The 25,261-nt window shown below is 36.5% G+C and overlaps 1 protein-coding gene across 1 annotated transcript; it reads left to right on the plus strand.

The window, feature by feature from the left end:
* Positions 1 to 24,978, plus strand: LOC109095566 (fibroblast growth factor 22-like). Its single transcript, XM_042711857.1, has 5 exons — positions 1 to 115; positions 250 to 373; positions 446 to 1,488; positions 22,193 to 22,296; positions 24,358 to 24,978. The coding sequence occupies exons 3-5, from the start codon at positions 1,152 to 1,154 to the stop codon at positions 24,550 to 24,552; spliced, it is 636 nt and encodes a 211-aa protein (XP_042567791.1). The 5' UTR covers positions 1 to 115; positions 250 to 373; positions 446 to 1,151; the 3' UTR covers positions 24,553 to 24,978.
* Positions 24,979 to 25,261: the final 283 nt, after the last annotated feature.

A 25,261-nucleotide genomic window follows, 5' to 3' on the forward strand; every position in this document is an offset into this window, starting at 1 on the left:
TGAGCACTTTTTAGGCTCCCAGCTGTTAATGAATAAAATTTCAGAGTCATATTTACCAGGTCAGAAGCTGACTCTAATGTCCATTGGGACTGTCAACATACAAGTGGTATTACAGGTGAGGGAGATCTCATCTTTTCTGCTCAAATTTATACATTTTTAAAGTGTTTATAAAGACTTAACTTTACTTCTGTACATACTAAATTGGGTGTATTTATCACCTGTTATTTACCTGATGATTAACCTCCACAGACACTGCAGTAAATCACTTGTGATGGCAACAGTTTATTTTGGTTCAGGGCGGGATGTAAAGTGATATGGCACATCTGCGGATGATCAGTTTCCTGAAGGGAAATGAATGACAGTACGATAAAAGGTAAACAATATTGAGAGTGACATTCACGTAAAGTGATTATGAATAATCCAGGCCCCACCCATCTCTTCTCAGTCCCCCAGATGCAAGCCCTGCCCTGAATAAAATGCAGGAAAGGACTACGCCACCCCGTCAAAGAGCAGGCAGACAGCAAGGCACAGAGAGTGAGAGAGAGAAAGACACCCATTTACAGCTTTACTGCCTTATTCAGTCCGTCAGACTTGCTCTCACTGCCACCTCTATCTTATACTCTCCCTCTCTTTTGCTCTATAGTCTTTTTGAATCTTTCTCTTCTCACAGACACACACACACACTCATTGAAATACACTCATTCAACTCAGCTCATTCACAGGCACGGGTCAGGCAGCCTCACATTTCACCTTGCTCTGTCCCTGGCTGAGAGGAGAGAGCCCTGAAAGGTGCAGCCATCACACAGGACATAGGATCCCGCAACTCTGTCAGGTTGGACTGAGAGACCTGGATGCTCCTGGATAATCTGACAAGATCGAGACTTTAGAGATTTCAAGATCGAGAGATTTCTTTAGGATGGAGTTGCAAAGTTCTCATTCATCATTCTGAAGAGCAAAACCAACAGACAGCTGGTTACAAGACCAAAGAGAAACACTTGAGTTTGAAATTAGTCACATTCTTTTTGAAGGATTTTTTTTATCCTCTCTTCCCATGTTCCTGTTTACGGGTTCTGCGTGAGGCAGAGTGCCCAGCGAAGACCCACATCATGCTGACTACTTGTGCAAGGTGCACCTTGGGAGTCTGACCCATCATGCACAAATGGACACCTACTACCGCTGGTCTCCACTCCGACCTCACCTTCACCGGCTCAGCCCTCCCTTCTTTTCCTTTTCCCTTGGTATGCCTGTCCCTGCTCTTTCTGGCTTGCTCTGCTCTTGGAGGTTGCCCGCCTGCACTGGGCCATGACCCCCTTCATGTGCTGGCACAGGGCACAAACTGCTCGTGGACTCTGGAGCGGCACACGCGCAGCTACAACCACCTCGAGGGTGACGTCCGTCTTCGGCACCTCTATTCCGCCAACAAGTTCTTTCTCTGCATCGACAAGACGGGCAAGGTGGATGGCACCCGTCGGAAGAATTACCCTGACAGTGAGTAGATGGCCAGTGTTTGTCTCCATTCATGTGTTCCTGCAGAAAGGGAGTGGGGCTCATTTGGTCTTTATGATCTTCCATCGACTCTCTTATCACTTGTGGTTTATGGCTCATTTATTCTTCTGCTCGTAGGGTCAGACTTTTTTTATGAGTATGTACAGTACAAAGGTGTTGCTAGGTAGGATTTGTAACACACAAAACATTTAATTGGAAAGTGAATGTCCTTCACTGTTATACTGGCTCACAAAATACTACAATTTGAAATATGGTAGTCTGTCTCAGTCCCAGAGACAAAAAAAAAAAAAAAAACCTTTAAAGGAGATTTGTGCCTTTATCTCTTGCAATCTCTTAATTGCGACTTCATATCTCACAATGTGACTGTTTCTTGTTACTTGTGTCTTCTTGGTATTGTGACTTTATGTCCTAATTTGTCTTATTTCTTATGTATATCTATTGCCCATTTTATTTTTTAGTCAGTGGTGGAAACTGGCCTTTATATTGTAATATGTTTGAGCAGGAGGATTTAACTTAAAACTGAAAAGCAAATCCTACAGTTTTAAACAGGAAATGTAAACACAACTGTAAATTTAATTGACAGTTAAGTACAGTGTCAAATTCTCATGCAAGTTTAACATATATTCAACATAAATGTTTTGTTGTAGAATCTTAAAATGCTCTGTACACTGTCAGAAAAGTTAAACCATTAGGTATAATGATTATGAATAATATAACCGGTTCATTACCCTTAAAGGGTTGATGATTTGTACTCCTAAAATGTGTAAATTAGTACCTTTTTTTCTAGGAGTGTATTGTATATACTTTTACACTTTAATATTTTAGCCCTGCTGAAAATTGTGTAAGTTAGCATTTCATTTTGAAGTAGCAGGTGCAGTTGGTCTTTAGAAATCCTACAGTGATAAATAAACCAGATGTTCCATACAAATCACTTCTCTCCTACCTCCCAGTTTAATTTCCATTATCTTTACAATTTTCCTACTGGAGTTTTACTCTGTCATCCTGTGTCAGGGTTCAGCAGCAACCTTCAATTAGTTTGAATTTGGGATTTGACTGGTCTGGGTCATGGAGATCACAGTGGGTTGATCCTGGCTGTTGTGTAAGTGTGTGTTGTTTTAAAAGCAAGTGAGTCAGACTTTTTTTCCAGGCAAGTTACTTTAACTGCTCTGCCACTGTGCAGATCTTAACTGTTGCATGACATTTGTTTACAATTTTCTGCTCTCCACGGTTGTATCAGATTAGCTTAGATACTTGTGCTTGGTACAGCTGGGTGAAATTGTACAGCCCTCAGAAGCAATTTGCTTGCACATTTACTTACAATCCTCTCATTTCCTGTCCCTGAATTAAGGTCATTTTTAGCAAAAAGGGTCCCCTTTACAGAAAGGTATCCTGCATTTTCTAGTCTTGTGGAATTTCTCAATATTGCACTTCCTTGCCTTCTTTTTCCTTTCAGGGTTCACATTAGTAGAGTAAATTTTAGATTTTCACAAAAAGGGCTTTGGAATACAGGTTTCATGACTCTATTCAGCAAATTCAAAATCAGAACTGTTCTGTGCATTGATTTTGTTAGTGTTGCTTTCCTGCTGTCCACCTTGTCCTTTGCATAGCCCTCAGCATCCGTCAACGCTGCTGCGTTGCCCAAACAGCCCCGCACTGATTCTCTCTCTCACTTTTTCCAACTCCCGCCCCCAAACTCTCAGGTGCAAAAACAGTTGGAATTAGTCAACGGGCCCTTGCCTAATTGAGGTAGGAAAATATTGTATCAATCCCAGTGAACTGAAGACTGGAACAGCTGAGAGAAGAGGCTTCGATGCAAAAGAGAGATTGAGAGGTAAAAGGATGTAGGGGATATTATTGCATTTGTGCAACTGCATTTGCATTGAGCAATACAAATTTCTGGTACTTTTGAAAGTTTGAATCAAACTTCACTCATTATTCTTTTATAGAGTTGTAAATAGGCTAATAACAGCATGTTTGGAAGATTGCTCAAGTTTAATTTGTTAGCAAAATAATTTTAGATAGCACTGCTTGGGCCAGGACAAAATTAAGCACCTTGACCTGGAGGAAATGGTTTGCATAATTGTGCAAATAATTTCAGAGCTTAATCAGCCACAAACTAGTCTTGCTTTGGCTCCTATTCCTGAAACTTGTTTTTGTCCTGATGATGAATGGAACTCAATTCAAAATAGATCGATGTCAATCAGCTACAATAAGATTCTCATCATTCACCGTTAATGGCCCTATAATGCAAACTAGACAATCTGATTTGACTATAATTTTGCAAATGGAGAGTTGTAGTAGTACCTGGCAGCGCTGACAGGTACTGACAGGTACTGACAGGTACTGACTGAACTTACTGGCTGATGGCATTACAAAAGCAGACACGGTACCAATGCCTTCACTTGAAACTTTTCTGCTCACGTGAAGAGAGCAGACAAGAAAAAATAAATAAGAAAAAATAAATAAAAATCTATTACAGTCAATTTCATTGTTTCACTAGCCTCTCAAAAAATTGGTTTGTGACAAATAGTCTACATAAACATTTACAATTTATATCTTGCTTGAATCTTTGACAATAAATTACAAGAAGAAAGACAAAATGGAAATGTCAGACTTCGAAGGTAGAGGCAACCATTAACCACCACTTGATGGGTGGTGAGTGAGAAACTAGATAAATCTTAAACCAATGTTTCTGTCCATTCTTGTCTTTGCCAAGGTTGTTTTCTTTTACACTTTTCACATTGCAGGTACTTCTAAAATATTGCTGGCTGACAAAACTGGCTTAGCTCTTTTTTCCCCTTAACATTTGGCTTTAAAAAGAACACAGTCTAGGGCGTATGTGGTTGAGGACATCAAATGCTTGACTTGAGTCCAGGCAACAACACCGCACTTAAATAAATAAAGTCATGCAGCAGGCATAATCAGAAAAGTCACTTTTGCTAAAATATGTCCATTTTGCAGTTTGCCAGGCCTTTTCCTCCATCTCCCATTTTCTCTTGCACTCCTTCTTCCATTTCAGCTGTATTTACAAGAGTTGTGTCATGTTTACCAAGTTTCCCCTCACTTTTCTGCATCTTGCTTTAGATGTTACCGTTTTCCCTTGCTGTGATTTCATAGGTGTGTTGAGCTTGGACTCAAGTCACGGGAAGAAAATCATTCACCCGTTCTGAATATATTGTGGAATTATTTAAAACATATTTCAAAAAGAGAGACTGTCAGTTCATAGATGCCAAGAGGCCACAGAAGAGAGATTGTGCAATACTGAATGTTGGCTTATAAATCCCTGTAGAATCATAGGAGGTGAAAATAAATTCACAATGTAATGTTTTATGATTGTATCAGGTCTGCATATGTGTTATATGAGAATTTTGAAGAATTACAGAGAGCTGAATTTAGAAAATAGATTAACAGTTCTCCAGAAGTATCCACATGATAAGAAACAGTAAAGTACTTGGGTTCCTCAAAAAAAAAAAAAAAATTGGTTAAAGAGTGAGAGAAGGCATGTACTCTACTAAGGATCTTTCATAAGTGTATAGCAGTGAAGCTCCTGGTCTGTGACAGTTTAAGTGGTAAGGGCACATGGGTGCTAGGTGATTCCAAACGCTTCTGGAAAGTCTGGGAATGTTGCTTACATTTAGGCTGTGGGAGCCTCTTGGAGATTTTGGTGCCAGGAAAGAAAAACAAAAAAAAACTACAAATCTTGCCTTTTTAATCCTTCCGATGGACAGTGGTTCAGAGTATAGTGAGAAAATGCTCAAAATCCCTCTTTTGCCAGGTGTTTTTGGCACTGGGATGGTGAAAAAAAACAACAAAAAAAAACAACAACTGACAATAGACCCTATTTCCCCACAAAGTTTTGCACCTTTACAGTAGGTTTTTGCTTAGTTACAGTCTTCATCTATCTGTCTAAGTATACATGACACAATGTGCATTCAAATATTTAAGGATTGAATGCCTCCTTCTTTTCATGCGCACCACTCCAAGGTCATCTGTAGTCCAGTTAATGTTTATACGAAGATGAGCTTCGCATTATCTAGGTCTATTAGCCCAGCTTTGCAAAATCCAACTGCTGTTATTTAATTTACATTGAAACACCTGTGTGACATTTTATAATGACAAATTATTTATTTTGCCTGACTGAAATCAAACTTTTAAAGAGCATGTAAATGTACTTGTGTCACACAGAATGTCAGTTTGAATCTAGTGATCTCCGATGAGATCAGAAAAATGGCCAACGATAACAACATAAAACTGTGCCTAGTCTTGCGATGACTCAACTAACGCAAAACGTATTTTACATTTAAAGGTCAAGCACTCTGTATACCCAGTGGTGCAGTTACTGACAGGCAGTCTCATGGTTCAGAAGGTACTGCATAGATTCTCTCATCTGCACTAGCCAAACGGTAATGTTTGCAGAAAATTGACCCGAGGCCATTTCTTCCTGAATAAGAAGTCATTAGCACTGTTATTATTATTATAACTTTTTGTGAGGGATGTTAAACAAGTATTAATTAGATCAGTTGGGAACCCACAGCTTGGCTAACGCATGCAATACCATATGCTGACTTGCATCTGCCAAAGGCAACACAGTCCACCTCTCTTGGCTATGACAGACAGACAGACAGACCTGGTCTCATTGTGACTGGGTTCAGGCACTAGGCAGCGGTGAATTAAAACACCCTCTTGGGATTGTAGTCACTCTGAATTGACCTTTTGATTAAAGTTGTTCACCTTCAAGTGTATATTAACTCAGACAGTGTATCTTGGAGACTCTGAGCGACTACTGTGGGATTCCCCTGCATGCATTAATCACAATTTGAGATTTATACATTCTTCATCTGTCACATTATATTGCGGTAACATTAATGTCTAAAACTGCCATTTTGGGTTAAATATCAGAAGTCGAAGTGTAGGCTTATTAAACTGATTTCTCTTAATCTGAAATTATACACAGGAATACTGGCTTCTGCTGTATGTCTCCCACTGGGTTTCCTTCCAGGTTCATTGTATATATCGGTGGTTCACCAGATGCTTTCTTGACCTAAATTGATGCTCTTTATCATTTGTCTATTTACAATGATACATCAATAATTCAAAGTGAACAGTATAGTCCCTTAGGTCAAGTTTCTAATCAGACCTAAAATCTTAGGAAACTCCATATAAAATATATTATGATAAGAATGTGATACACCCAGTGCATATCTTTACACCCTTATACAGCTGACTTGTAAAAAACAGCAATAAAATGACGCTGAGTCACCAAAATAGGCCCATAGGATTTCTATGGCTACCACTTAAAGACTTTGATCACATACTTTCTAACATAGATATTTCAATTCATTTATTATTGTACTTCGCAGGTAGTAATGTGAAAACAGATTTGGCAGATTTTGATTTATAAAACCCCATGATATAAAATTTTATATAATTTAATATGTTCCAATTTGTGAATATCACACTGTATCTGTCTTCCATTTGAAAAGGTGTTGCATAGTTGTAATAAACAACTTACGTATTTAAAACAACATGACAACAAACAGCAATATAAAACAGTGTAAAGCAAACAGCCATATCACCATAGTAGCACAGTTTACTCTCGCTACCATACCAGTATATCGCTTCTGTTCAAAAAAAAAAAAAAAAAAAAAAAATTCAAGGAACAGCAAGGATGCATTAAATTGATTAACAGTGACAATAAAGACATTTATAATGTTTAAAAAGATTTATTTTTTTCAAATAACCTTTCTATTTATCCAATATTCCTGAAAAAAGTATCACAGTTAGAACAAAAATATTAAGCACCACTACAGTTTTCCACATTGATAATAATAAGAAATGTTTCTTGAGCACCAAATCAGCATATTAGAATGATTTCTGAAACTTTACTGTCAAAGGAATAAATTACATTTTAAAGTATATTCAAGGACTTTAAAACAGTTATTTTAAATGTAAAAACTTCTTTCGAAAAACATTATGAAAATCTTACCAACCCTAAACTTTTGAAAGGTAGTAGTACTACACTAAGACTTATAAACTTTTATCAGAACCAGATGATTCAGAAACTCTTTCCATAACTTATCAGAAGTCAGATTGTTTGCACGAAATCAGACATTGGACAACAGCAAAAGGCGGGCCACTATGAAGGCCAACTATACTGTATGTGCTGAATGGTTCAACAGCTTTATCTCGCCACCTAAAGATATAAAGTAATATTGATGTGCTGAAATGTGCTGTCCTAAAATGACATGTAAGGGCACTGTCACTTGAGTCCATTCAGCACAATGAGTCATAAGCACACATAGGAATTGCCCCAACTGGATGTATGTGTTTTCTTCACTTAGACAGTTGTTGATGGTTACTACTGACAAGTTATATGTGATTTTATGATTTGATTTGGCTATTAAAACTTGAATCGGTTTTCAGAAGTGATTGAAGCGATAATAATGATTTAATGACCTTACAATTGGCTCATTGCTGGTTTTACATTCTACCAACCTTTTGGCAAGCAGACTACATCTGTAACCACTATGCTACTGTCATCATTAAGAAGCTGTCAAGATTGATACATTATCTCAGTTTCCTGATTATTTTTTTCTTTTTGTCTTGTCCTATCACCAAAACTGTGATTTAGAAACAGTTAACTTTAAAAGAACTGCAAATGTTCCCACACACTTTTCAGTATCTATTAAGATTCCTGTGTCGCCAATTAACTGAAACAACATATTCAGGATGTATGTTGTCTGTCAATTTTGTGATTCTTCATCTGCAAGTTTACACATAGCAGAGCACACTGTATGTTTATGTATTTATTCTTCTTTATGCATGTCTAATCAAAGCCAGACCTCATTTTATGAAAAGGCTCTGTACAATAAGGCTTTACTGATTTCTGTCTGACCTAAATGTTATTGCAACCAACTACATACAGTGCAACCTGTGTAGTCTGATTCATGAACAAATAACTCTTCTTAGTTCCTTACGTGTTCTTGATTCACTAAAGAGCTGATCAGGAGCGCATTTCCCAAAAGCTTGGTTAGCTAACGATGGTCGCAAGATTCGTTGAGCCCTATTGGTAATGACAGAACTTGCGACCATAATTGCTTTTGGGAAATGCACCCCAGATCAGTAACTAAATCAGTATTTGACTGACTTACTGAACTGCAATTTACTGTATAATGGGTTTTAGTAATTTCAGTATTGAATCGAAGCAAGTTTCATTATCTTCATATACAGTATAAAGGTAGTGTGATCCAGCAATAGAGGAGCCATATGTGAGGTGAAATCATTATCACTTCAATCACTGCTGAAAACTGATTCAAGTTTTAATAGCCAAATCAAATGTATATTTATAATGTCTACATTTCATTACAGTACACTAAAAAAAAGGTGTATAATCAATTTGTGGCTTGTGCAAATAAATGATGTTACAGCTTTTCTTAGCGCCAACTTTGATTTTCTGAGCCTTTTTAAATTTTCTTAACCAACTGGTATCAAAGTCATTTTTTTTTATGGATGCATGAAGTCAGTTTCTCTCAAGTTCACATGGATGTCCTAGCACAAAAATACCAGTGTAGTTCATATTTAACATTAAAAACATACCACAAATTTTGATGACCAGAAAAACTTTTTGTCTGAATTTTGAACAATACATTTACATTTTATATTTTAATTTGTAATTTTTATTCATTTATAAAAATTTTTTATATTTTGTTATATACTGTATAGAACCTAACACCGCTTGATGCCCAGTCTGAAGCTCTTTGGAACATGGGGAGATGTCTTAACTCTGTGTTGCCGATTTCGGTTGCACAGTTTCAGGTTAGCTCCGATCAGAAAGTTCCAGACCAAGGTTGAGTGCACTTGGGACAAAAATCCCCCATGGAAGATAGTGTTAAGGTCAAGGCCTTTCTCACTATCTGAGTGATTTGACAGATCTGACAAGAAGCTGATGACCCCTTTGTGCTGCCTGTCAGTTTCCAGTTCACTCCGTCTCATTTCAGTGCTCTGAAACACAGTGCGAGCTCCAGCCATGGAAACCGTCCTGCTTCAGATTGACCAAGTGGAACTCCTTGGGCCAGATTAATAAAAGTACATTATCCCATAAAAGTACAGATGGGAGTGGAAAGTGGAAAATGTGCAAATCAAAGAGCACATATGCAGACAGCGCATTTCTATAATGACCAATGCAATCTACCAAGAGCAGTGCAAATTAGCATAGGGTCACAAACAAGCGGAGACGACAAAACACAGGATCAAAATGGGTTAAAGGTGCCATAGAATGCAAACATCACTTTTATAAGGTTTTCGAACACAGTTATGTGGCCACAGTGTGTGAAAACAACCAGCCTATAATGGTAAAAATCCCCCCACTCATTGTTTTATAATACCTATAAATCATAAACCATCTCTCCACACTAGCAGTTCCAGATTTGCTACCATTGTCTCTGCCTGTTTTCACTAATGCTGCCTTCACGTACTACCAGAATTATTGTAAATAGGTATGTAGTAGTTAAAAATTGCATTTCGAAGCAATGTGAGGTCAGTAACACGGTCACCACCAGTTAAACCGTAACATCGGTGGTATGTCCACGAGCATGAGCTCTTGAAGCTCTGCACTCTTCTGAAAAGGGAGGCTGGAGCACCAGCTCATTTTCATTTAAAGGGAACAAACACAAAAAAAACTGCGCGTTTTGGCTCATACCCTAAAAGTGGCAATTTCAACAAATTAAAAATTATCTGTGGGGTATTTTGTGATAAATCTTCACAAACACACTTTGGGGACATCAGAGAACAATTTAAAATATTGTATCAATGCATTCTATGGCACCTTTAAGACATGCATTTTGGGGGTGTTAATTCCACAAATATCAGTAAACTGACTACTACAAACCATTTCATTTAAATACTCTCCTCCCATAAAAAAGAGGGTTGTGTTGGTGCAAATCTGGCCCTTTTTCTAGGCTTGGTTGGCCATGTTTCAAGTACTACCTTCTCTTCTGTTATCACTGCAGCACAACCTTTGTAACTCAATTGCTATATTTAGGTTAGGTACTTTGTCTAATAAGAGTAAAACTGGTGATGTAATTGATTTGTGAGCTAGATTATGGTAATTGTTATGTGTGAAAGCAAGTATTAAGCCCTGTGGACTCTGAAGAAGGTTCTGGAGAAGTTCAACCGCAGCTTTGTTTGAATGAACCCTGCATGTTTTTTCAACAATGAAGTAGTATGCTCTCGTCCCCAAGCCTGTTTTTAGTCAGGACGACTGCATCTGCATTTTGGCAGGCGGACGGTTCTCCTCTCATGCAACTTGGTGCAATTAGCCACATTTCAACAATGACCTCAGCCTTAATCCTGGGCCTTTTGATAGTGCTGGGTGTAGAAAACAACAGAAGCCTTGAGTCACAAAATAGCCCTTGAATCTGCTTGTAACTATCTGTAGAGGCCATTGATGGCTACCCGCTTGCTGGCAAAGGAAGTGATGCGTGATTTGGAGGCATTGCTGCACACTCTCTCCTTGATTAAAGAAAAGCCCATTTATGGGGGTCTGCTTTCTTTCCGTGCCACCTTTGCGCCTTTTAGTACCTCATAAGACCAGACACACCAGACCATGTCTTTGTTAACCTCTTGCGCCTTCACAGTCCTCATGACAGAGGCACCACTTGCCCTCCGGCATGCTAAAACTCTTAGTGGGTGGGTGATTGTCTGCTAGTCTTTCCAATGAGGAAAAATGCTAGCAAGGGAACCATCCTGAGGGTTCGGTTTCACATGCGAAAGAAGCCAGATATGTAGTATTCAGCCTTTAGGAGCAATAGAAATCAGTCTTGTTGAAGGTCTGGCCACAAGTTTGCGACCACCAGTGCAGTTACAGCAACCTTACAAGATAAATTTACTTGAGAAGGAACACCTCATAATATGTTAATACATTTTCAGAGAATGTATCTTTAATATGAGTTCAAAAATCAGAATGATTGTTTGAAAATATCTAAATATTGTTTCTTCTCTGTGCCATGCGGGTTTTAGTAAAAAACAAACAAACAAAAAACCCACACATTTTTGATCATTGGGCATCTAATTATTGGCTAATCAGTATTAGTCAGAACTTGTAATATTGGTGCGACTCTAGTGCCTCCAATAATACAGACGTTAAAAATAAAGTGAAGATAGCAATAGCTACTGTACCTTTACATATTTTTTCTTACAAAAACACCTTAGAAAAAGAAATAAACCCCAAGTGCATTAAATCTGTATTTTGGATCCTCTTTGCACCTCTTTTGTTACAGCTGTATTGATATAAGTATATACTGTATATATTGGTACAAGTATCAACTTCACAGCTAAGTTTGTGATGAGCAGATTAAATAAATTGCCATATTTAAAGTGTCTCAGTTTAAACTTTGTGGGCCATACAGGCAGTACATCGGACAATCTGGGATCTTGTTTTAGGGGTTGATGATGTAATTTGGCCTCTGACCCTGGATCCATTGACTCTGGAAGTGGGCTCCTTATCTGGGACAGTAATTGACTAATGAAAGACTTCCTCTGCCTTGTGAGAATCTCTAATCGCAGAGCCAAAAGTAAGGTCTCATTTCTAAATCTTGATAGCAGTGTTTTCTTGATAGCACCGTAAAATACATTTATACCATACACACATAACAATTAGCTTCACTAGCAGTTCTTCAAAAGCAGTCATTTGAATTTAGTGAATATATGTATACAGACTTAGTCATTCATGCAACTGTAAAATGTTGAACGTGTAAAATAAAGCCATGCAATTTCACTGCAAATCCATAACATTTCCAAACATGAAACCCTTCTACAGCATCAGGAGAACTGGTCAGTGACAGAAAGAGCCGTCTGTAAATTTAGACAAGGCAGACAAATTTACAGAAAGAGACTTGGGGCCCTGGCTAAGTCTTTCTTTGTCCCCATCTGACCCCTGCTCCTCCTTCCTGGCCTCTATGCCTCTCACCTAGGCTGTCTCTCTGTGTGCAGGGGGTAATGGGATACCTGTCACTGGCTCTAATGGCCTTTGAAGGACCTGGCTAATCCCCAGAGTTTGCATTCAGTGAGCCATAAAAGCAAAACGAGGCCAAGGGCAGGCCCCTGAAACTGTAAAAGCTCTGAATTGTGTGAGAGGGAACATCACCCAAGTGTGCAACCCTGGCAAATGAGTGTAATAATGGACTCTCAACTGAGTTCAAGTGCCTTGATGGTTGTGGTTCAAATTTGCACAACCTCACTTGCTGGCACAATAGCATCTGAATGGTTTCTGTGTTAGTGCCACATAGGGATGTACATTATATCAGTACCATAACGGTTATCGGCCGATATTACAGATTTATTTTTAATCACTATTGGTCGATATTGGATATTTAATTGTGCATATCTATAATATATATATATATATTATATTTGGATGACCTTTGGAGTCATCAAATGTTCACTTACAAACAATAATAATTTAATAACAGTTAATTGTAATCTTTAGCAAATCTCACAATGAATATCCATTTTTTATTTATATTTTTCAAACTGCATAATTTTCATATTGTATAATGTAGCATTAAATAGTTGATTTTAGCATTTACTAATTAAAACAAAATATTATAGAATATTAATTGGGGCAACAAAGTGATTATTAACCACATCATGAAAATAATTATCGGCTTATCTGTAATAGTTAGAACTTGTAATATCGGTGCATCCCTAGTGCCTCCAATAATATGAAAAGAAGACAGCAACAACTACTGTAAATGTATACCTTTTTTTCTAAGCAAGATAACTTAGAAAAAGATATAATCCTCTGAGTGCATTTAATCTGTATTTTGCATTCTCTGTGTTGGTATAACTGTATTGGTATAAGTATATATATAAGTATCGACTTCAGGGCTAAGTGTTCTGCTAGGAGCATTTGAGGTAAAATTCTGCAGATCAGTTTCCATATTAAGGATAAATGTTGTTTTCCAACCATGACCCTCTGGTGCATAGAATAGAATATTGTTTTTATTCTTTCATTCGGTCCAGCTTGAGTGAATATGACATGCTCTTTATTATACTGGAGAACACATGGCGAGCAAGCCTGAAACAGATGTCTCACATTACAGCCAATGGACATTTATGAGAATGGACAGTAAATGCTTGGCAGAGTTGTTTAACTTCAATATGTGTGACACTGTCAATTTTTTTTTTTTAAACGGTGCAGATTTCATCACCTTTTACATGAACTATAGCAGTTACTGTATGCTTTTGTTCATGCTGTCTGAAATATGTCAATATTGCAGTCCATATAATAACTCACTAAAGAAGTGCATGTGTACCATGTATTATATAACAATTTTAAACTTTTAATCAATCTGTATCACGAATATTGGTTATATACTGATATACTTAAATTTAACTGTTAAATTTAATCTTTTGCAAATATTAAAATGAGCATTCATTTTTATAATTATTTAATTATTTGTGATGCCAAAATCCACTTGTAGCCTTTTAAATGATTGTTTATTATTATTATTATTATTTAAAATTTATTTAGACTAAATAGTATAAATTTTTATTTCGGCTGTTTTTTGGTTAATTATCGGCTTATTTTATTGAAAACTTCTTAAGGAAGTCTAATTATCTTTGAAAAAGGTATTTATAACTTGGTGGTTCTCTGTTCTTGTGTAGCAACTGCAGCAAGGCCACTTCTTGTGCGCATCTTGTTCAGGCTTATTATTGCTGAAAAATCTATTTAACGTCCAATTTAATTGTGAAAAAGAGCATGTTTACCTCACACGCAGGCCTCTGGTGCAATGGATAGCAGACTAATAGGATGAGAAAGACTGATGTTATCAAAGCCAGCGTAGTTTAACACACACCACCCCACCCCCTGGAGATGGCAAGAATGTGGGAACTAAGAGAGAAATCAGGCCAGGCAAAGAATCGCCTCAGCCACGTCCTTTCTTTGCAGTCTCGTTGTTTCTTTCATCCCTTTCTTTTTACTACTTTCGCAGTCCAGACGGACCCAAATGCAAGCGAATACATCTGAAAAAACCATTGTCCTGCTTCTAAATGGCAAAGAACAGCGTATTTTTCATTTTATTTGATGTGCTGTTTGCATTTCTTCAGCCCCTTAAAACATTATTTTATTTCATTTTTATACATTCCAGGCAAGACATTTCAAACAATTTTGATATTCTGTAACTAATAAAAGGACATTCAGACATTTTTAAGTGTGACTAAAATGTCCAAACCATATATTTTAGGTTCCACCATATATATTTTACATATTGCTGAGTTCAACCAAGGGGGCCATATGTGTCTCAAAATAACTACTTTGGTTGAACTTAAAAGTGCTTGTGAATTAATCAGCACTGTGTAACATTTAGTTTCATACTGAAAATCAGTTGACATGCATATGGTCCCCATTTAATGCTGAAAAGTCAAGAAATGTCTAGCTTTTTTTCCACACATTCAGCTTTATAGGGAGCATTGGAAACTGGTATAATAAACAGCTTAGCTGTACACATTTATTACATCAATAACAACCATAAGTTACGTTTATGGCTGTGTACGGTGTCATGGGATCTAAAAAAGACATGAGAATCATTACTATAGGCTGAAAAGCCTAGACAGACTTACGTAATTTGAATAACATACAGTAACATGAAGCCAAGGTGGAAAGCCACACTAAATTTTGGAGCATAGACGAGTTATATCAATATACTAGGACAGAACCACTGAGGTTACAAGGTCATTTTCACAATCCAACCTTAGTGTATATGTGCAGTGTTTAGGTATAAGTGGAGAGTTTTACAATTTAGAAGAGGTGTGTAGAGAAGACATGTCATAGTTTGTAACCTTTTAAGACTTCATATAGTTATGATGCATGTCCAGAAACTCATGCTGGAACTCCTCAGCTGCTCTTTTTCAGGATCCTTCAGTTTTTTAATTAGCTCATAAATTTAACAACACAGCATAAGCCGTTCATGCATACAAGTTGTTTGACCACACCTATGGTCAATGTAGAGCTGCATCTCAGTCATGCCAGAAGTTGTAAATTTTTTTTTTTTTTTTTGTGCCATAAACACAAATTTTAAGATTAAAACCATTATGAAATTACCTAACCCCAACAGAACACCGAAGACTTTTTTGTGACTTACATCCAAAGAGGACCCCAAATCAGTTGTAGAACAGACTATTAAACCATTATGAAATTATATATAAATAAAAACTTTCTGTTTAAATAAATGCTGTTCTTTTGAACTTTGTTCATCAAATAATCCTGACAAAAATCGTTTCCACGAAAATGTTAAGCAGCACTACTGTTTTAGGCATTGACAATAAAGCAAACAAATTAGTTTTTTGAGCACCAGATCAGCACGTTAGTATGATTTCTGAAGGATCATGTGACACTGCTGAAAATTCAGATTTGTCATCACAAGAATAAACTACATTTTAAAATATATTAAAATAGAAAACAGGTATTTGAAATCATAATAATATTTTACATTTTTACTGTTTTTACTTTATTTTTATCAAGTAAATGCAGGATTGCATAACTTTTTTTTCATAACGGTAGCATATATAAATTATTTATACAGTTATATAGTATCTATATATATATATATATATATATATATATATATATATATATATATATATATATATATATATATATATATATATATATATTTCTACACATTTATTTAATTTCATTTATAATTATATACATTTATTTATTTATGTAGGTGCTACAAATAAGCGTGTAATATAACACACCACAAATAAGCAATGCAAGTTACTTTTTTTTCCCATTTTTTCACTGACACCTCTCAGGTCCCCATGTTGAGAAAAATTAGGAGTGAGGTGCAAAGGCAGAGGTTCTTCCTTCAGGGTGAGGCTAATTTCACTTTTGGTTCGAAATGGCCTTTACAGTTGCGAAAAATAGAATTTTTGGCCTTTTTGTTATTAAAAATAAATAAGCCAGTCCAGCTCAGGTGACAAAAAGTAGTGCAAAGTAATGTACTGTAATGCATTACTTTCCACAAAAAAGTAATTAATTAAGTACTGTAATTAGTTTACTTTTTATGATGTAATGCAATATGCATTATTATTAAAAGTGACTTTCCACAACAATGACCATCAGATGATAACCTCTTTCCCCAGGGCCCTAGCATTAGTTGATAATTCGATTTTGAGTGTAACATGGTCCAAAAGTAGGGCAGAGCGGTTTCCCGCACACTTGAATCTCAAGCTGTTTAAAGCAGCAGTGACTGGGGTGGGCTCACGGCCTGAACACTCATCCCACACACATAGGCCTTGAGTTCATTCAGCTCAAGGGCACCTAGGAGGAGGCTGATCTGATCAAAGGTGCTGGTCACGGCCATTAGGTGCAGCAATAAGGACCCAGCATGAAAAGGTTGTGATCTGAAAAGGGTTAAGAAAGAAAAGGAGAAAAAACAACATCAGGACCCTCTAAAGGAAGAAAGCAAGCTGTGAAAAAATCGAAAAAGTACGTCAATCAACTACAAGCACCCAGTTGGACACAAGAGATTCCCAGGCTTTCACCCGAAGGGGCGACAGGCCAGAGAGGGCTGCTGGAGGGGGCAACCTGGGAAATTAAAGACCTTCTTTAAAAAGCATGTAAGGGAGGGGGTTCACTGGAGAAACTTAGCTCCATCTTTCACCCTGTCGACCCCCTCCTTCTCTTTTAATTGATGTGGGTGGAACTTTGCTCTGTGTGACAAAAGCCGGGTCATTAATGAGACCTTTCAGCTTCCAAATCTCAGGTAGGTAACAAAGGCCTATTGGGAGCAAAGGGCCAGTTGAAGGAAACATAATTTTAGGAACCTCCTGACCTGCGCCCTAGCTTTCCTTATTGCCAGCATCCACATCCCAAGTTCTCCTTCAACTGCTCTTTCTGCTCCTCTCACCCAACAGTAATTCTGACAAAGAAAATGCTTTGAGAGCTCCTTCTTGCTTTTTTTTTTTAAATGATTTGCTTTCAATGTCAAAAAAGGGCTGAATGATCTGAAGATGGGCTCACTTCCAGAAAGTAATGGGTGGGAGATTAAGGCAAAAGTGAAAGAGTAAAAAGACTGTGCAAAGGGCTTTCAGAAGTTACATGTGAGATGGGAAGAATGCGTAGTCTTCACTTGACTAAGTCTGTAGAAATTAGGATTTTGCTTGTAATAGTTCAAGAAAAACATGTCAAAGGTCAAGAGAGTTTGCCAAAGATGAGATGAAAACAAACTCAATCCAGTTTCTCTGAAATTATTCTCACCTGCCAAACCTATTGGTAATTTTTAGGAATCTTGCATAATTCATTCATTAACTCCTGTTCTGTGCTAAAAATCATTTACCTGTTGCTCCTGGTCAAAAATGGCCTTGGTTTTTGAGTGGGGAAAAAAACATTATTTGTACATAATTTTGGTAATGATTGACTGGAGTCAAAACAGAGTTCAGATTGATGAGGACTACAATCAGCCAGATGGTTAATATTTAAAAAATACTACAGAGAAAAAGCATAATGGTGTATATTCTAAATGGTGTATCCATTCACGTTACTCCACTGTACTGTAGGTCTCACAGTTAGCTGTAAACTGTATGTGTTGAATCACTACAAAGAACCATCTTATTTGAGCCATTTTGTCGTGATTCAGACTAAACTGGTTGCGTTGTGAATATTAACCTCTGAAGTATTTTACTGCCTTCAAAGTTTTAGGCTGTGTTAGAACATTTTTTTCATTAGAAATCTAATTCCTTGAGCACTCCATGAGCTTAAGGCACAATAGAGGACATTTTCAAAAGGGAATAAAGATTAATGAAGGTCCAACTGGCCTTTATAGGTGTTTGGTCATGCGTCAAGAACTTGAATAATTTCACCTAGACAAATCTGCACCAACTTCCCTTTGGCTTTTCTCAACTCTGGTTCAGCTGACTAACATTTATACGAAAATTATGGGAGAATGGGATTTTTTTATTTAATTAAATAAAGCACTAAAAGCAGTTCTTTATTCAGGAGGTCTGCCTGATTTTCAAGGCTGAATTGGACTTGACTCACACCTTTGAGCAGCTAATAATGAAAATTAAAAGTAACAGCACTTACGCCAGACACCGGCATTTTTCATTTGACTGGACCCTTCTTCATAAACTCAGTGTGAGCTCCAATCATCTGGGAGACTAGATGTCTTATAAGCTGTTAGCATGCGTCCGTCACCAACGCCACCATTTTTCTAAACACGGCAAGTTAATAACACAGTGGCCTTCAAAGACAGACATTATAGAATGAGGTTGCAGCTGTATACCTGAGTCATCTATTAGCACGTCTTCATAATGAAGGGCTACATGAAGACATTACTTAATTTACTTATGTACTGTTACAAGAAAAAGATTTCATGTCACATTCTGTTGCCTGTGAGCTACCCTATTATTGCTTTTTTATTAAAATTTTTAGACCATTTAATATTTTTATATTTTTCTTGCTTTTTTTTTTTAGGTTGTAATACATTTAATTTGCATTCATGCATTTGATGGATGCTTTTTAAAATGTGTTGATTAAATAAGTCGATTTGAATAAAGGTATTTGTCAAATGCATAAATGAAATATAAATGTAAATACAATATAGAAAATGCAAGATAAATTTAAAAAGCCTAAAAAATTATAAATATATTACAAAAAGGATTTAAATAAATAAGATGACAGAAAATGAGTATTTCAAGAATGGGATGGCAAGCATCGGAGGACTGTTGTTTGCTTTTTGCTTTTAAAGTTTACCACAAAAATACATATGAGCAATAATGAATAATAGAAATTTGTTATATAGTGACATTAAATTACTGCAGTATCTTCTGTTTTATCGGTGTCTGTGATTTAATTTCCAAACCCATTGGAAATAGCTTACATCCAAGGATGTTATTCTATTGCTTCATTTTCTATTCCATTTTCCAAGTCTTTCTGATAGAACACAGTATTTTTTATCATAATAGAACTTTTTAATTCAACAAGTACATTCATCCCAGGAAGTGTCACAAAGTTGCAGACGATAATTAGTCTATGAGTTTAAACTGGAAGAAATGACTGTTGAGAAATAGCTACACCTGCTCAAACCCGACAGCGAGGGTTTACTCAGTCACAGCTGAAAAGCTTTAACCAGAATCCCAAACCCAAGTTCTTCGGTCTGCCACCTGCAACACATGTGTTCAACAGATCTGCCTTCCTGTGTATTTTGTGTTCATTTCCCAACTGGCGCTAGGTCAACATCTCATTCAGCACCTCGACGTGTTACAGTGTTTACAGTCCTTGTCCAAAGCCAACAGCTGATTTGTCTGCACCGTTTCCCCTTGCAGTATTATAGAGAGGCACCCAGCTGACACCAAATGGTTTGCAGCCTTTTTTCCTTTTTAAGCTGCTTTTTATGAGCCTTAGAAACTCATAGATACTCCCAACAGATAACACCAGATATTATGAAGTATGTGATGTAAGGAAATTGCACAGATTGCCAGGATAATCTCAGGTCATCTCCAAAACAATCTGCCCTAATGTCATGACAACGGGCCAGCCTCCATTTTAGTGCAAAAACAGCATTAGAAGAACCTAGCATGATGGACATCTAACCATAATCAGTCTGAAACCAAATTGCCAGATCGTAAAAAAAAAAGCTTTAGATAGAGTCGAATAGGTGAAATACGGAAGAGGATTAGGGCCAAGCAATAATAAAAAAATAAAACCATCTCGAGATTAAAGTCATTATATTGCGAGATTAAACTCGTTAAATTTCGAGGAAAAAAAAGTCAAAATACAATCTTGAGAATAAACTCATTAAATTTCGAGAATAAAGTCGTTGTGTTTCGAGAAAAAACTCGTTAAATTTCGAGAAAAAAAAGTCAAAAGACAATCTTGAGAATAAACTCATTAAATTTCGAGAATAAAGTCATTGTGTTTCGAGAAAAAAAGTCGAAATGAAATGTAGAGAATAACGCATTAGATCAGTGTTCATTGCATAGGACATAGCAGAGTTGGATCACTTAGTCAAGCTATACTTTCTTTCAGTAACAAAGAAATACTAGCAACTTTAGCTAATTATGACAAAATAATAATTAGCACACGAACTTTAAAGAGAATTTGCAAGCGGCTAGGTCTTTTTAGAAGAAAACTCGCTTTTGTCCAACATGCAAGGTTATCGCTGGCTTCACACCAAATGCACTCTGGCACTTGGACAGCTATGATAAATTAAAACCGTACGCCATTGCCATTAATGGCGTGTAATGTAATGAGATTATTCTCAAGATTGTATTTCGACTTTTTTTCTCGAAATTTAACGAGTTTTTTTCTCGAAACACAACGACTTTATTCTCGATATTTAATGAGTTTATTCTCAAGATTGTATTTCGACTTTTTTTCTCGAAATTTAACGAGTTTAATCTCGAAACACGACGACTTTATTCTCGATATTTAATGAGTTTATTCTCAAGATTGTATTTCGACTTTTTTCTCGAAATTTTACGAGTTTAATCTCGAAACACAACGACTTTATTCTCTATATTTAATGAGTTTATTCTCAAGATTGTATTTCAACTTTTTTTCTCGAAATTTAATGAGTTTAATCTCGCAATATAATGACTTTAATCTCGATATGGTTTTATTTTTTTATTATTGCTTGGCCCTAATCCTCTTCCGTAGTGAAATGCATAAAATCTTATTTATTTTATTTTTTTTGAAGTTTGAACTTGAACTCACATTTTTAGAATGCAGTATCATATGTGAGATGCTGAAAAAAAGTGACGTCAGCTGAACAGTCAAACACATGCATCTAGTGCATATTTGGAAGAGCACAACGGAAAAGCAGCTCAGTTTAATGCAAAAATGCATTGTCTATAAACTGCCCCTTAAACTCTTTCTCAAACATTTTTCTTTACATTAACAGGGCAATTTTTTTCATGTAGGTAACACAGTTTCACAACAATTTGTAACCATTTTAATTTGTTGCAAATTCATATAAATACGACTTAGGCAAATCCGTTGACATACACCCAACTGAGGGGTAAGTTTTGGGGTGGGTTAGGGATAAAGTTTAATACTTATTTTTTCATGCAAATTGTACATTGTCTCATGAATTAAATTGTACAAATGTGAAGGAAATTCCACACTCATAATATAGTTGTTTTCTCGAGAGATTGGGTCGAAAATGTCATTCTTGTACGCAACCAACAGAAAACAAGATCACCATTGATTCATGCATTTATCCCTATGAAAGCCAAATTTTTATTTTGGCAAGTACACCTAGAATCAGTTTGTCAGTAAATAAAATATGATGTCAACAAAATAAGTAATGCATTACTTTACTTGCGACTTGTATTCGTAACTTTAAAGTTTTATCCCCAACACTGGCCATAATATCAATCTAGCATATTGTAGTTTTCTACATTTGCGTTAATTACGCCACAAGTGCCACATGAGTTCCAAAGAAAACCATGTCTGGAAATCTAGGTTGTTCTTGGTGGATTCACAAAGAGCATCATTCAAACTAGCCTATTGCAGTGTGTCCTGATTTTTCTTGTCCTGGGAGAAAAAAAAGAAAGAAGAAAAAACATCCCTTGAGCATGTGGATGCCTGGTTTTCTAATCAGCAATGATAGAGTGGCTTTTGATGGAGAAACTCGCCTTTTCTAAACCAGACTTCTGTTCCTTTTTTCCCCCTCCTCAGGTCTGATGGAAATCCGATCTGTCAGTGTGGGAGTTGTCGCCATCAAATCTGTCAGCACTGGCCTGTATCTAGCTATGTCCAAAAAGGGAACGCTCTTCGGATCGGTACGTACATCGCAATGTTTCAGCATCTTTTAGTATTAACATTTAGCAAATTACAGAAACAATAATGTGCAAAAGCAAGTTATCCAGTGTATATCCTTGAACTAACTTTAGGTCTTTTACTGGGATATCCAAATCTTTGGTCGCTTACTGTTTTTGTGAAATTAGTGCGTGCCACCAGACAGTTGTTTGTGGCTTGTTTAATGAAGACGCCCCATTGCATGGTGCACTTTAACTGCTCTCTGAGAAATCTCACCCTGGCAATCTGTCACCCAGCCATGATAAGATGGCTTACAGATGGCTATATCTGTCCCCTGATCCCTAGAGTAAACATGACAAACCTTGGGAATCACTCGAGGCCTAAGCACCCTTCTTTTCTTACTCTTTTGAATGATTATTAGTCACATTCAGTCATTCTGCAGTGATCTTATCAGACCGTAGTCTAAAGCTGTCTTGACCAGGACTCCTAAGTGTTGATGTCATCAGTGGCAGAGCTCTCTTGGCTTCGTCAGGCAGCTTTTTGAGCCCATGCGAGACAGTGATGGTTGATTTACAATGTTGAGATAAATACAAATGCATAATGGGTATACAATGGGATGTTTGGAACGTAACTCACTCCCAGATTTCTGAAGCTGTTTTTCACCACATGGTTCAGTGAGCTTGGTAAGACAATATGGTTTAATATGCTAAACACTAAAAGGAAATCACATACTCAAGACTTGGTGATCCAGATGTAATTATTTTAGAAAATGTCCATTGAATTGGCCCTTATAATATAAATATTGTGACCTTAATGCTCAAAATCTGCTTTTAAAAAAGTAAATTTCAATGTTGTCTCGTGTAGCCACACTTTTGACTTTTGGAATTAAACTTTTTAGCTTATCCTGGCAAAGAACCTTATGGGGAAAAATATTTTCAATATATATTTTTTTAAATATATATTTAAAATATAAAAAATTACAGAAGTTGTAAGCGGCCATGCAATATCATTTTTTCCCTTCTTGTTTTCTCGTTATAACGACTTAATTTTCTCGTTATCTCGACATAACGAAAGTTTCACTGAGTATCATTTTAATGACGTGTTTCTAAATTAAGATCACCTCATACCGCAGATATGTTAATTACAAAAACAAAAAGTTTGGTGTACTGTCTCTGGAAAAATCAACAGTGGTTGATCAACCTTTATTTATGTATTGTAGACGTTATTACCTAGGCAAAGCAAAATTTGCTGAAATATAGGCTACAGTAAGAGCGCCTGGTTGTCCATCAGATGCCTGTCAAAGTTAAGTTCGTTACTATAGTAACAGCAAGATCAAACAATCATTGTTAAAAAAACTGTCATTATGTCGAGATCACAAGAAAATTAAGTCGTGATAACGAGAACTTTTGTTATGTCGAGAATATATATATATATATATATATATATATATATATATATATATATATATATATATATTTGTATGAACTGCAATGTCAGTTTGAAATATATATAAGTTGCACTGTTTGCTACATATATTTACTATATTTTCGAAATACATTTTGGTCAGAAAATACACACACACACACACACACACACACACACACACACACACACACACACACACACACACATATATATATAAATTTTGTCATATGGATCTGGAGTTCTAAAAACAGATCTCGTTTACTCGCTACTAATAAAGATATTATAAAATACAGCAACTAGCAAATCAATCAGAGTAGATTTGAGTTAGCTGTTTGCAGTTTTTAATGTTCAATCTTCATTATATGTTCAGTAAACAGACTCTTAATGTTGCCAACATGATGAATATGTTTTTGAAATTCGTAAGCGATAATGAAGACAACTAAAATGTTAAGAATTCAGATGCCATTTTAGTTATATAGATTAAAACTGAATTTATATGAATTTGACAATGAAATTGACTAAAATTAAAGAATATTTTTTTCAAAAGACAAGTGTATAAAAAAGAACACTGCAAGTACTAAACTACTGTTAATGTTTTGATGTTGTCAATAACGCAGTTCGAATAACTCAAACTGCACTCTTCATTTGACTTGTTGCAGGTCAGATACAGCCCCAGCTGCAAGTTCAAAGAGCGCATCGAAGAGAACGGCTATAACACCTACGCCTCGCTGCGCTGGAAGCACAGGGGCAGGCAGATGTTTGTGTCGCTGAATGGCCGAGGGAAACCCCGCAGAGGTCACAAAGCTAGACGGAGACACCCATCTACTCATTTCCTCCCTATGCTGGCCACATAGCTGGACTCTTCCTCATGAGCAATGCTATGCCATCTGCATATGCCATCTGCATCGATGGGGACTTATTAAATGCTATTAAGTTCTGGTTTGTCTGTTTTTTCCTGAGTACTGTCGCACAGTACATTAACTTATTACTCTGTCTTCTGGCTCAGCTTAAGGCCCAGTACAGTTTACAGTTTAAAGCAAGGCTGTTAATATGATGTATACACAGGTTACATATTAATGTTATTGTTGAGTTAACTAGGCATTTACTGCATCTATCTGTTCTCCTATTGTGGCATATTTCTGAGTGACATCATCAACCCAGTCTCATTGTAAAAAAAATAAATAAATAAAAGTACCTGAAGAAATAACTTTTATTCAGCAAGGACACATTCAATTGATCAAAAGTGACAGTAAAGACATTTAAAAGGTTAGAAAAGATATCCATTTCAAATGAATGCTGTTCTTTTCAACTTTCTATTCATCAAACAATCCTGAAAAAAAAATTGCATAATGGTTTCCACAAAAATATTAAGCAACACAACTGATTTCTACATTGACAATCATGAGAAATGTTTCTTGATCACCAAATCTGCATATTAGAATGATTTCTAAAGGATCATGTGACACCAAAGACGTGAGAAATGGCTGCGGAAAATTCAGCTTTGCATCACAGAAATAAATTACATTAAAGTATACTGAAAGAGAAAAACAGTTCCTGTTTAAT

The sequence above is a fragment of the Cyprinus carpio genome, chromosome A22 (assembly GCF_018340385.1).
Source record: "Cyprinus carpio isolate SPL01 chromosome A22, ASM1834038v1, whole genome shotgun sequence".
Lineage (NCBI taxonomy): Eukaryota > Metazoa > Chordata > Actinopteri > Cypriniformes > Cyprinidae > Cyprinus > Cyprinus carpio.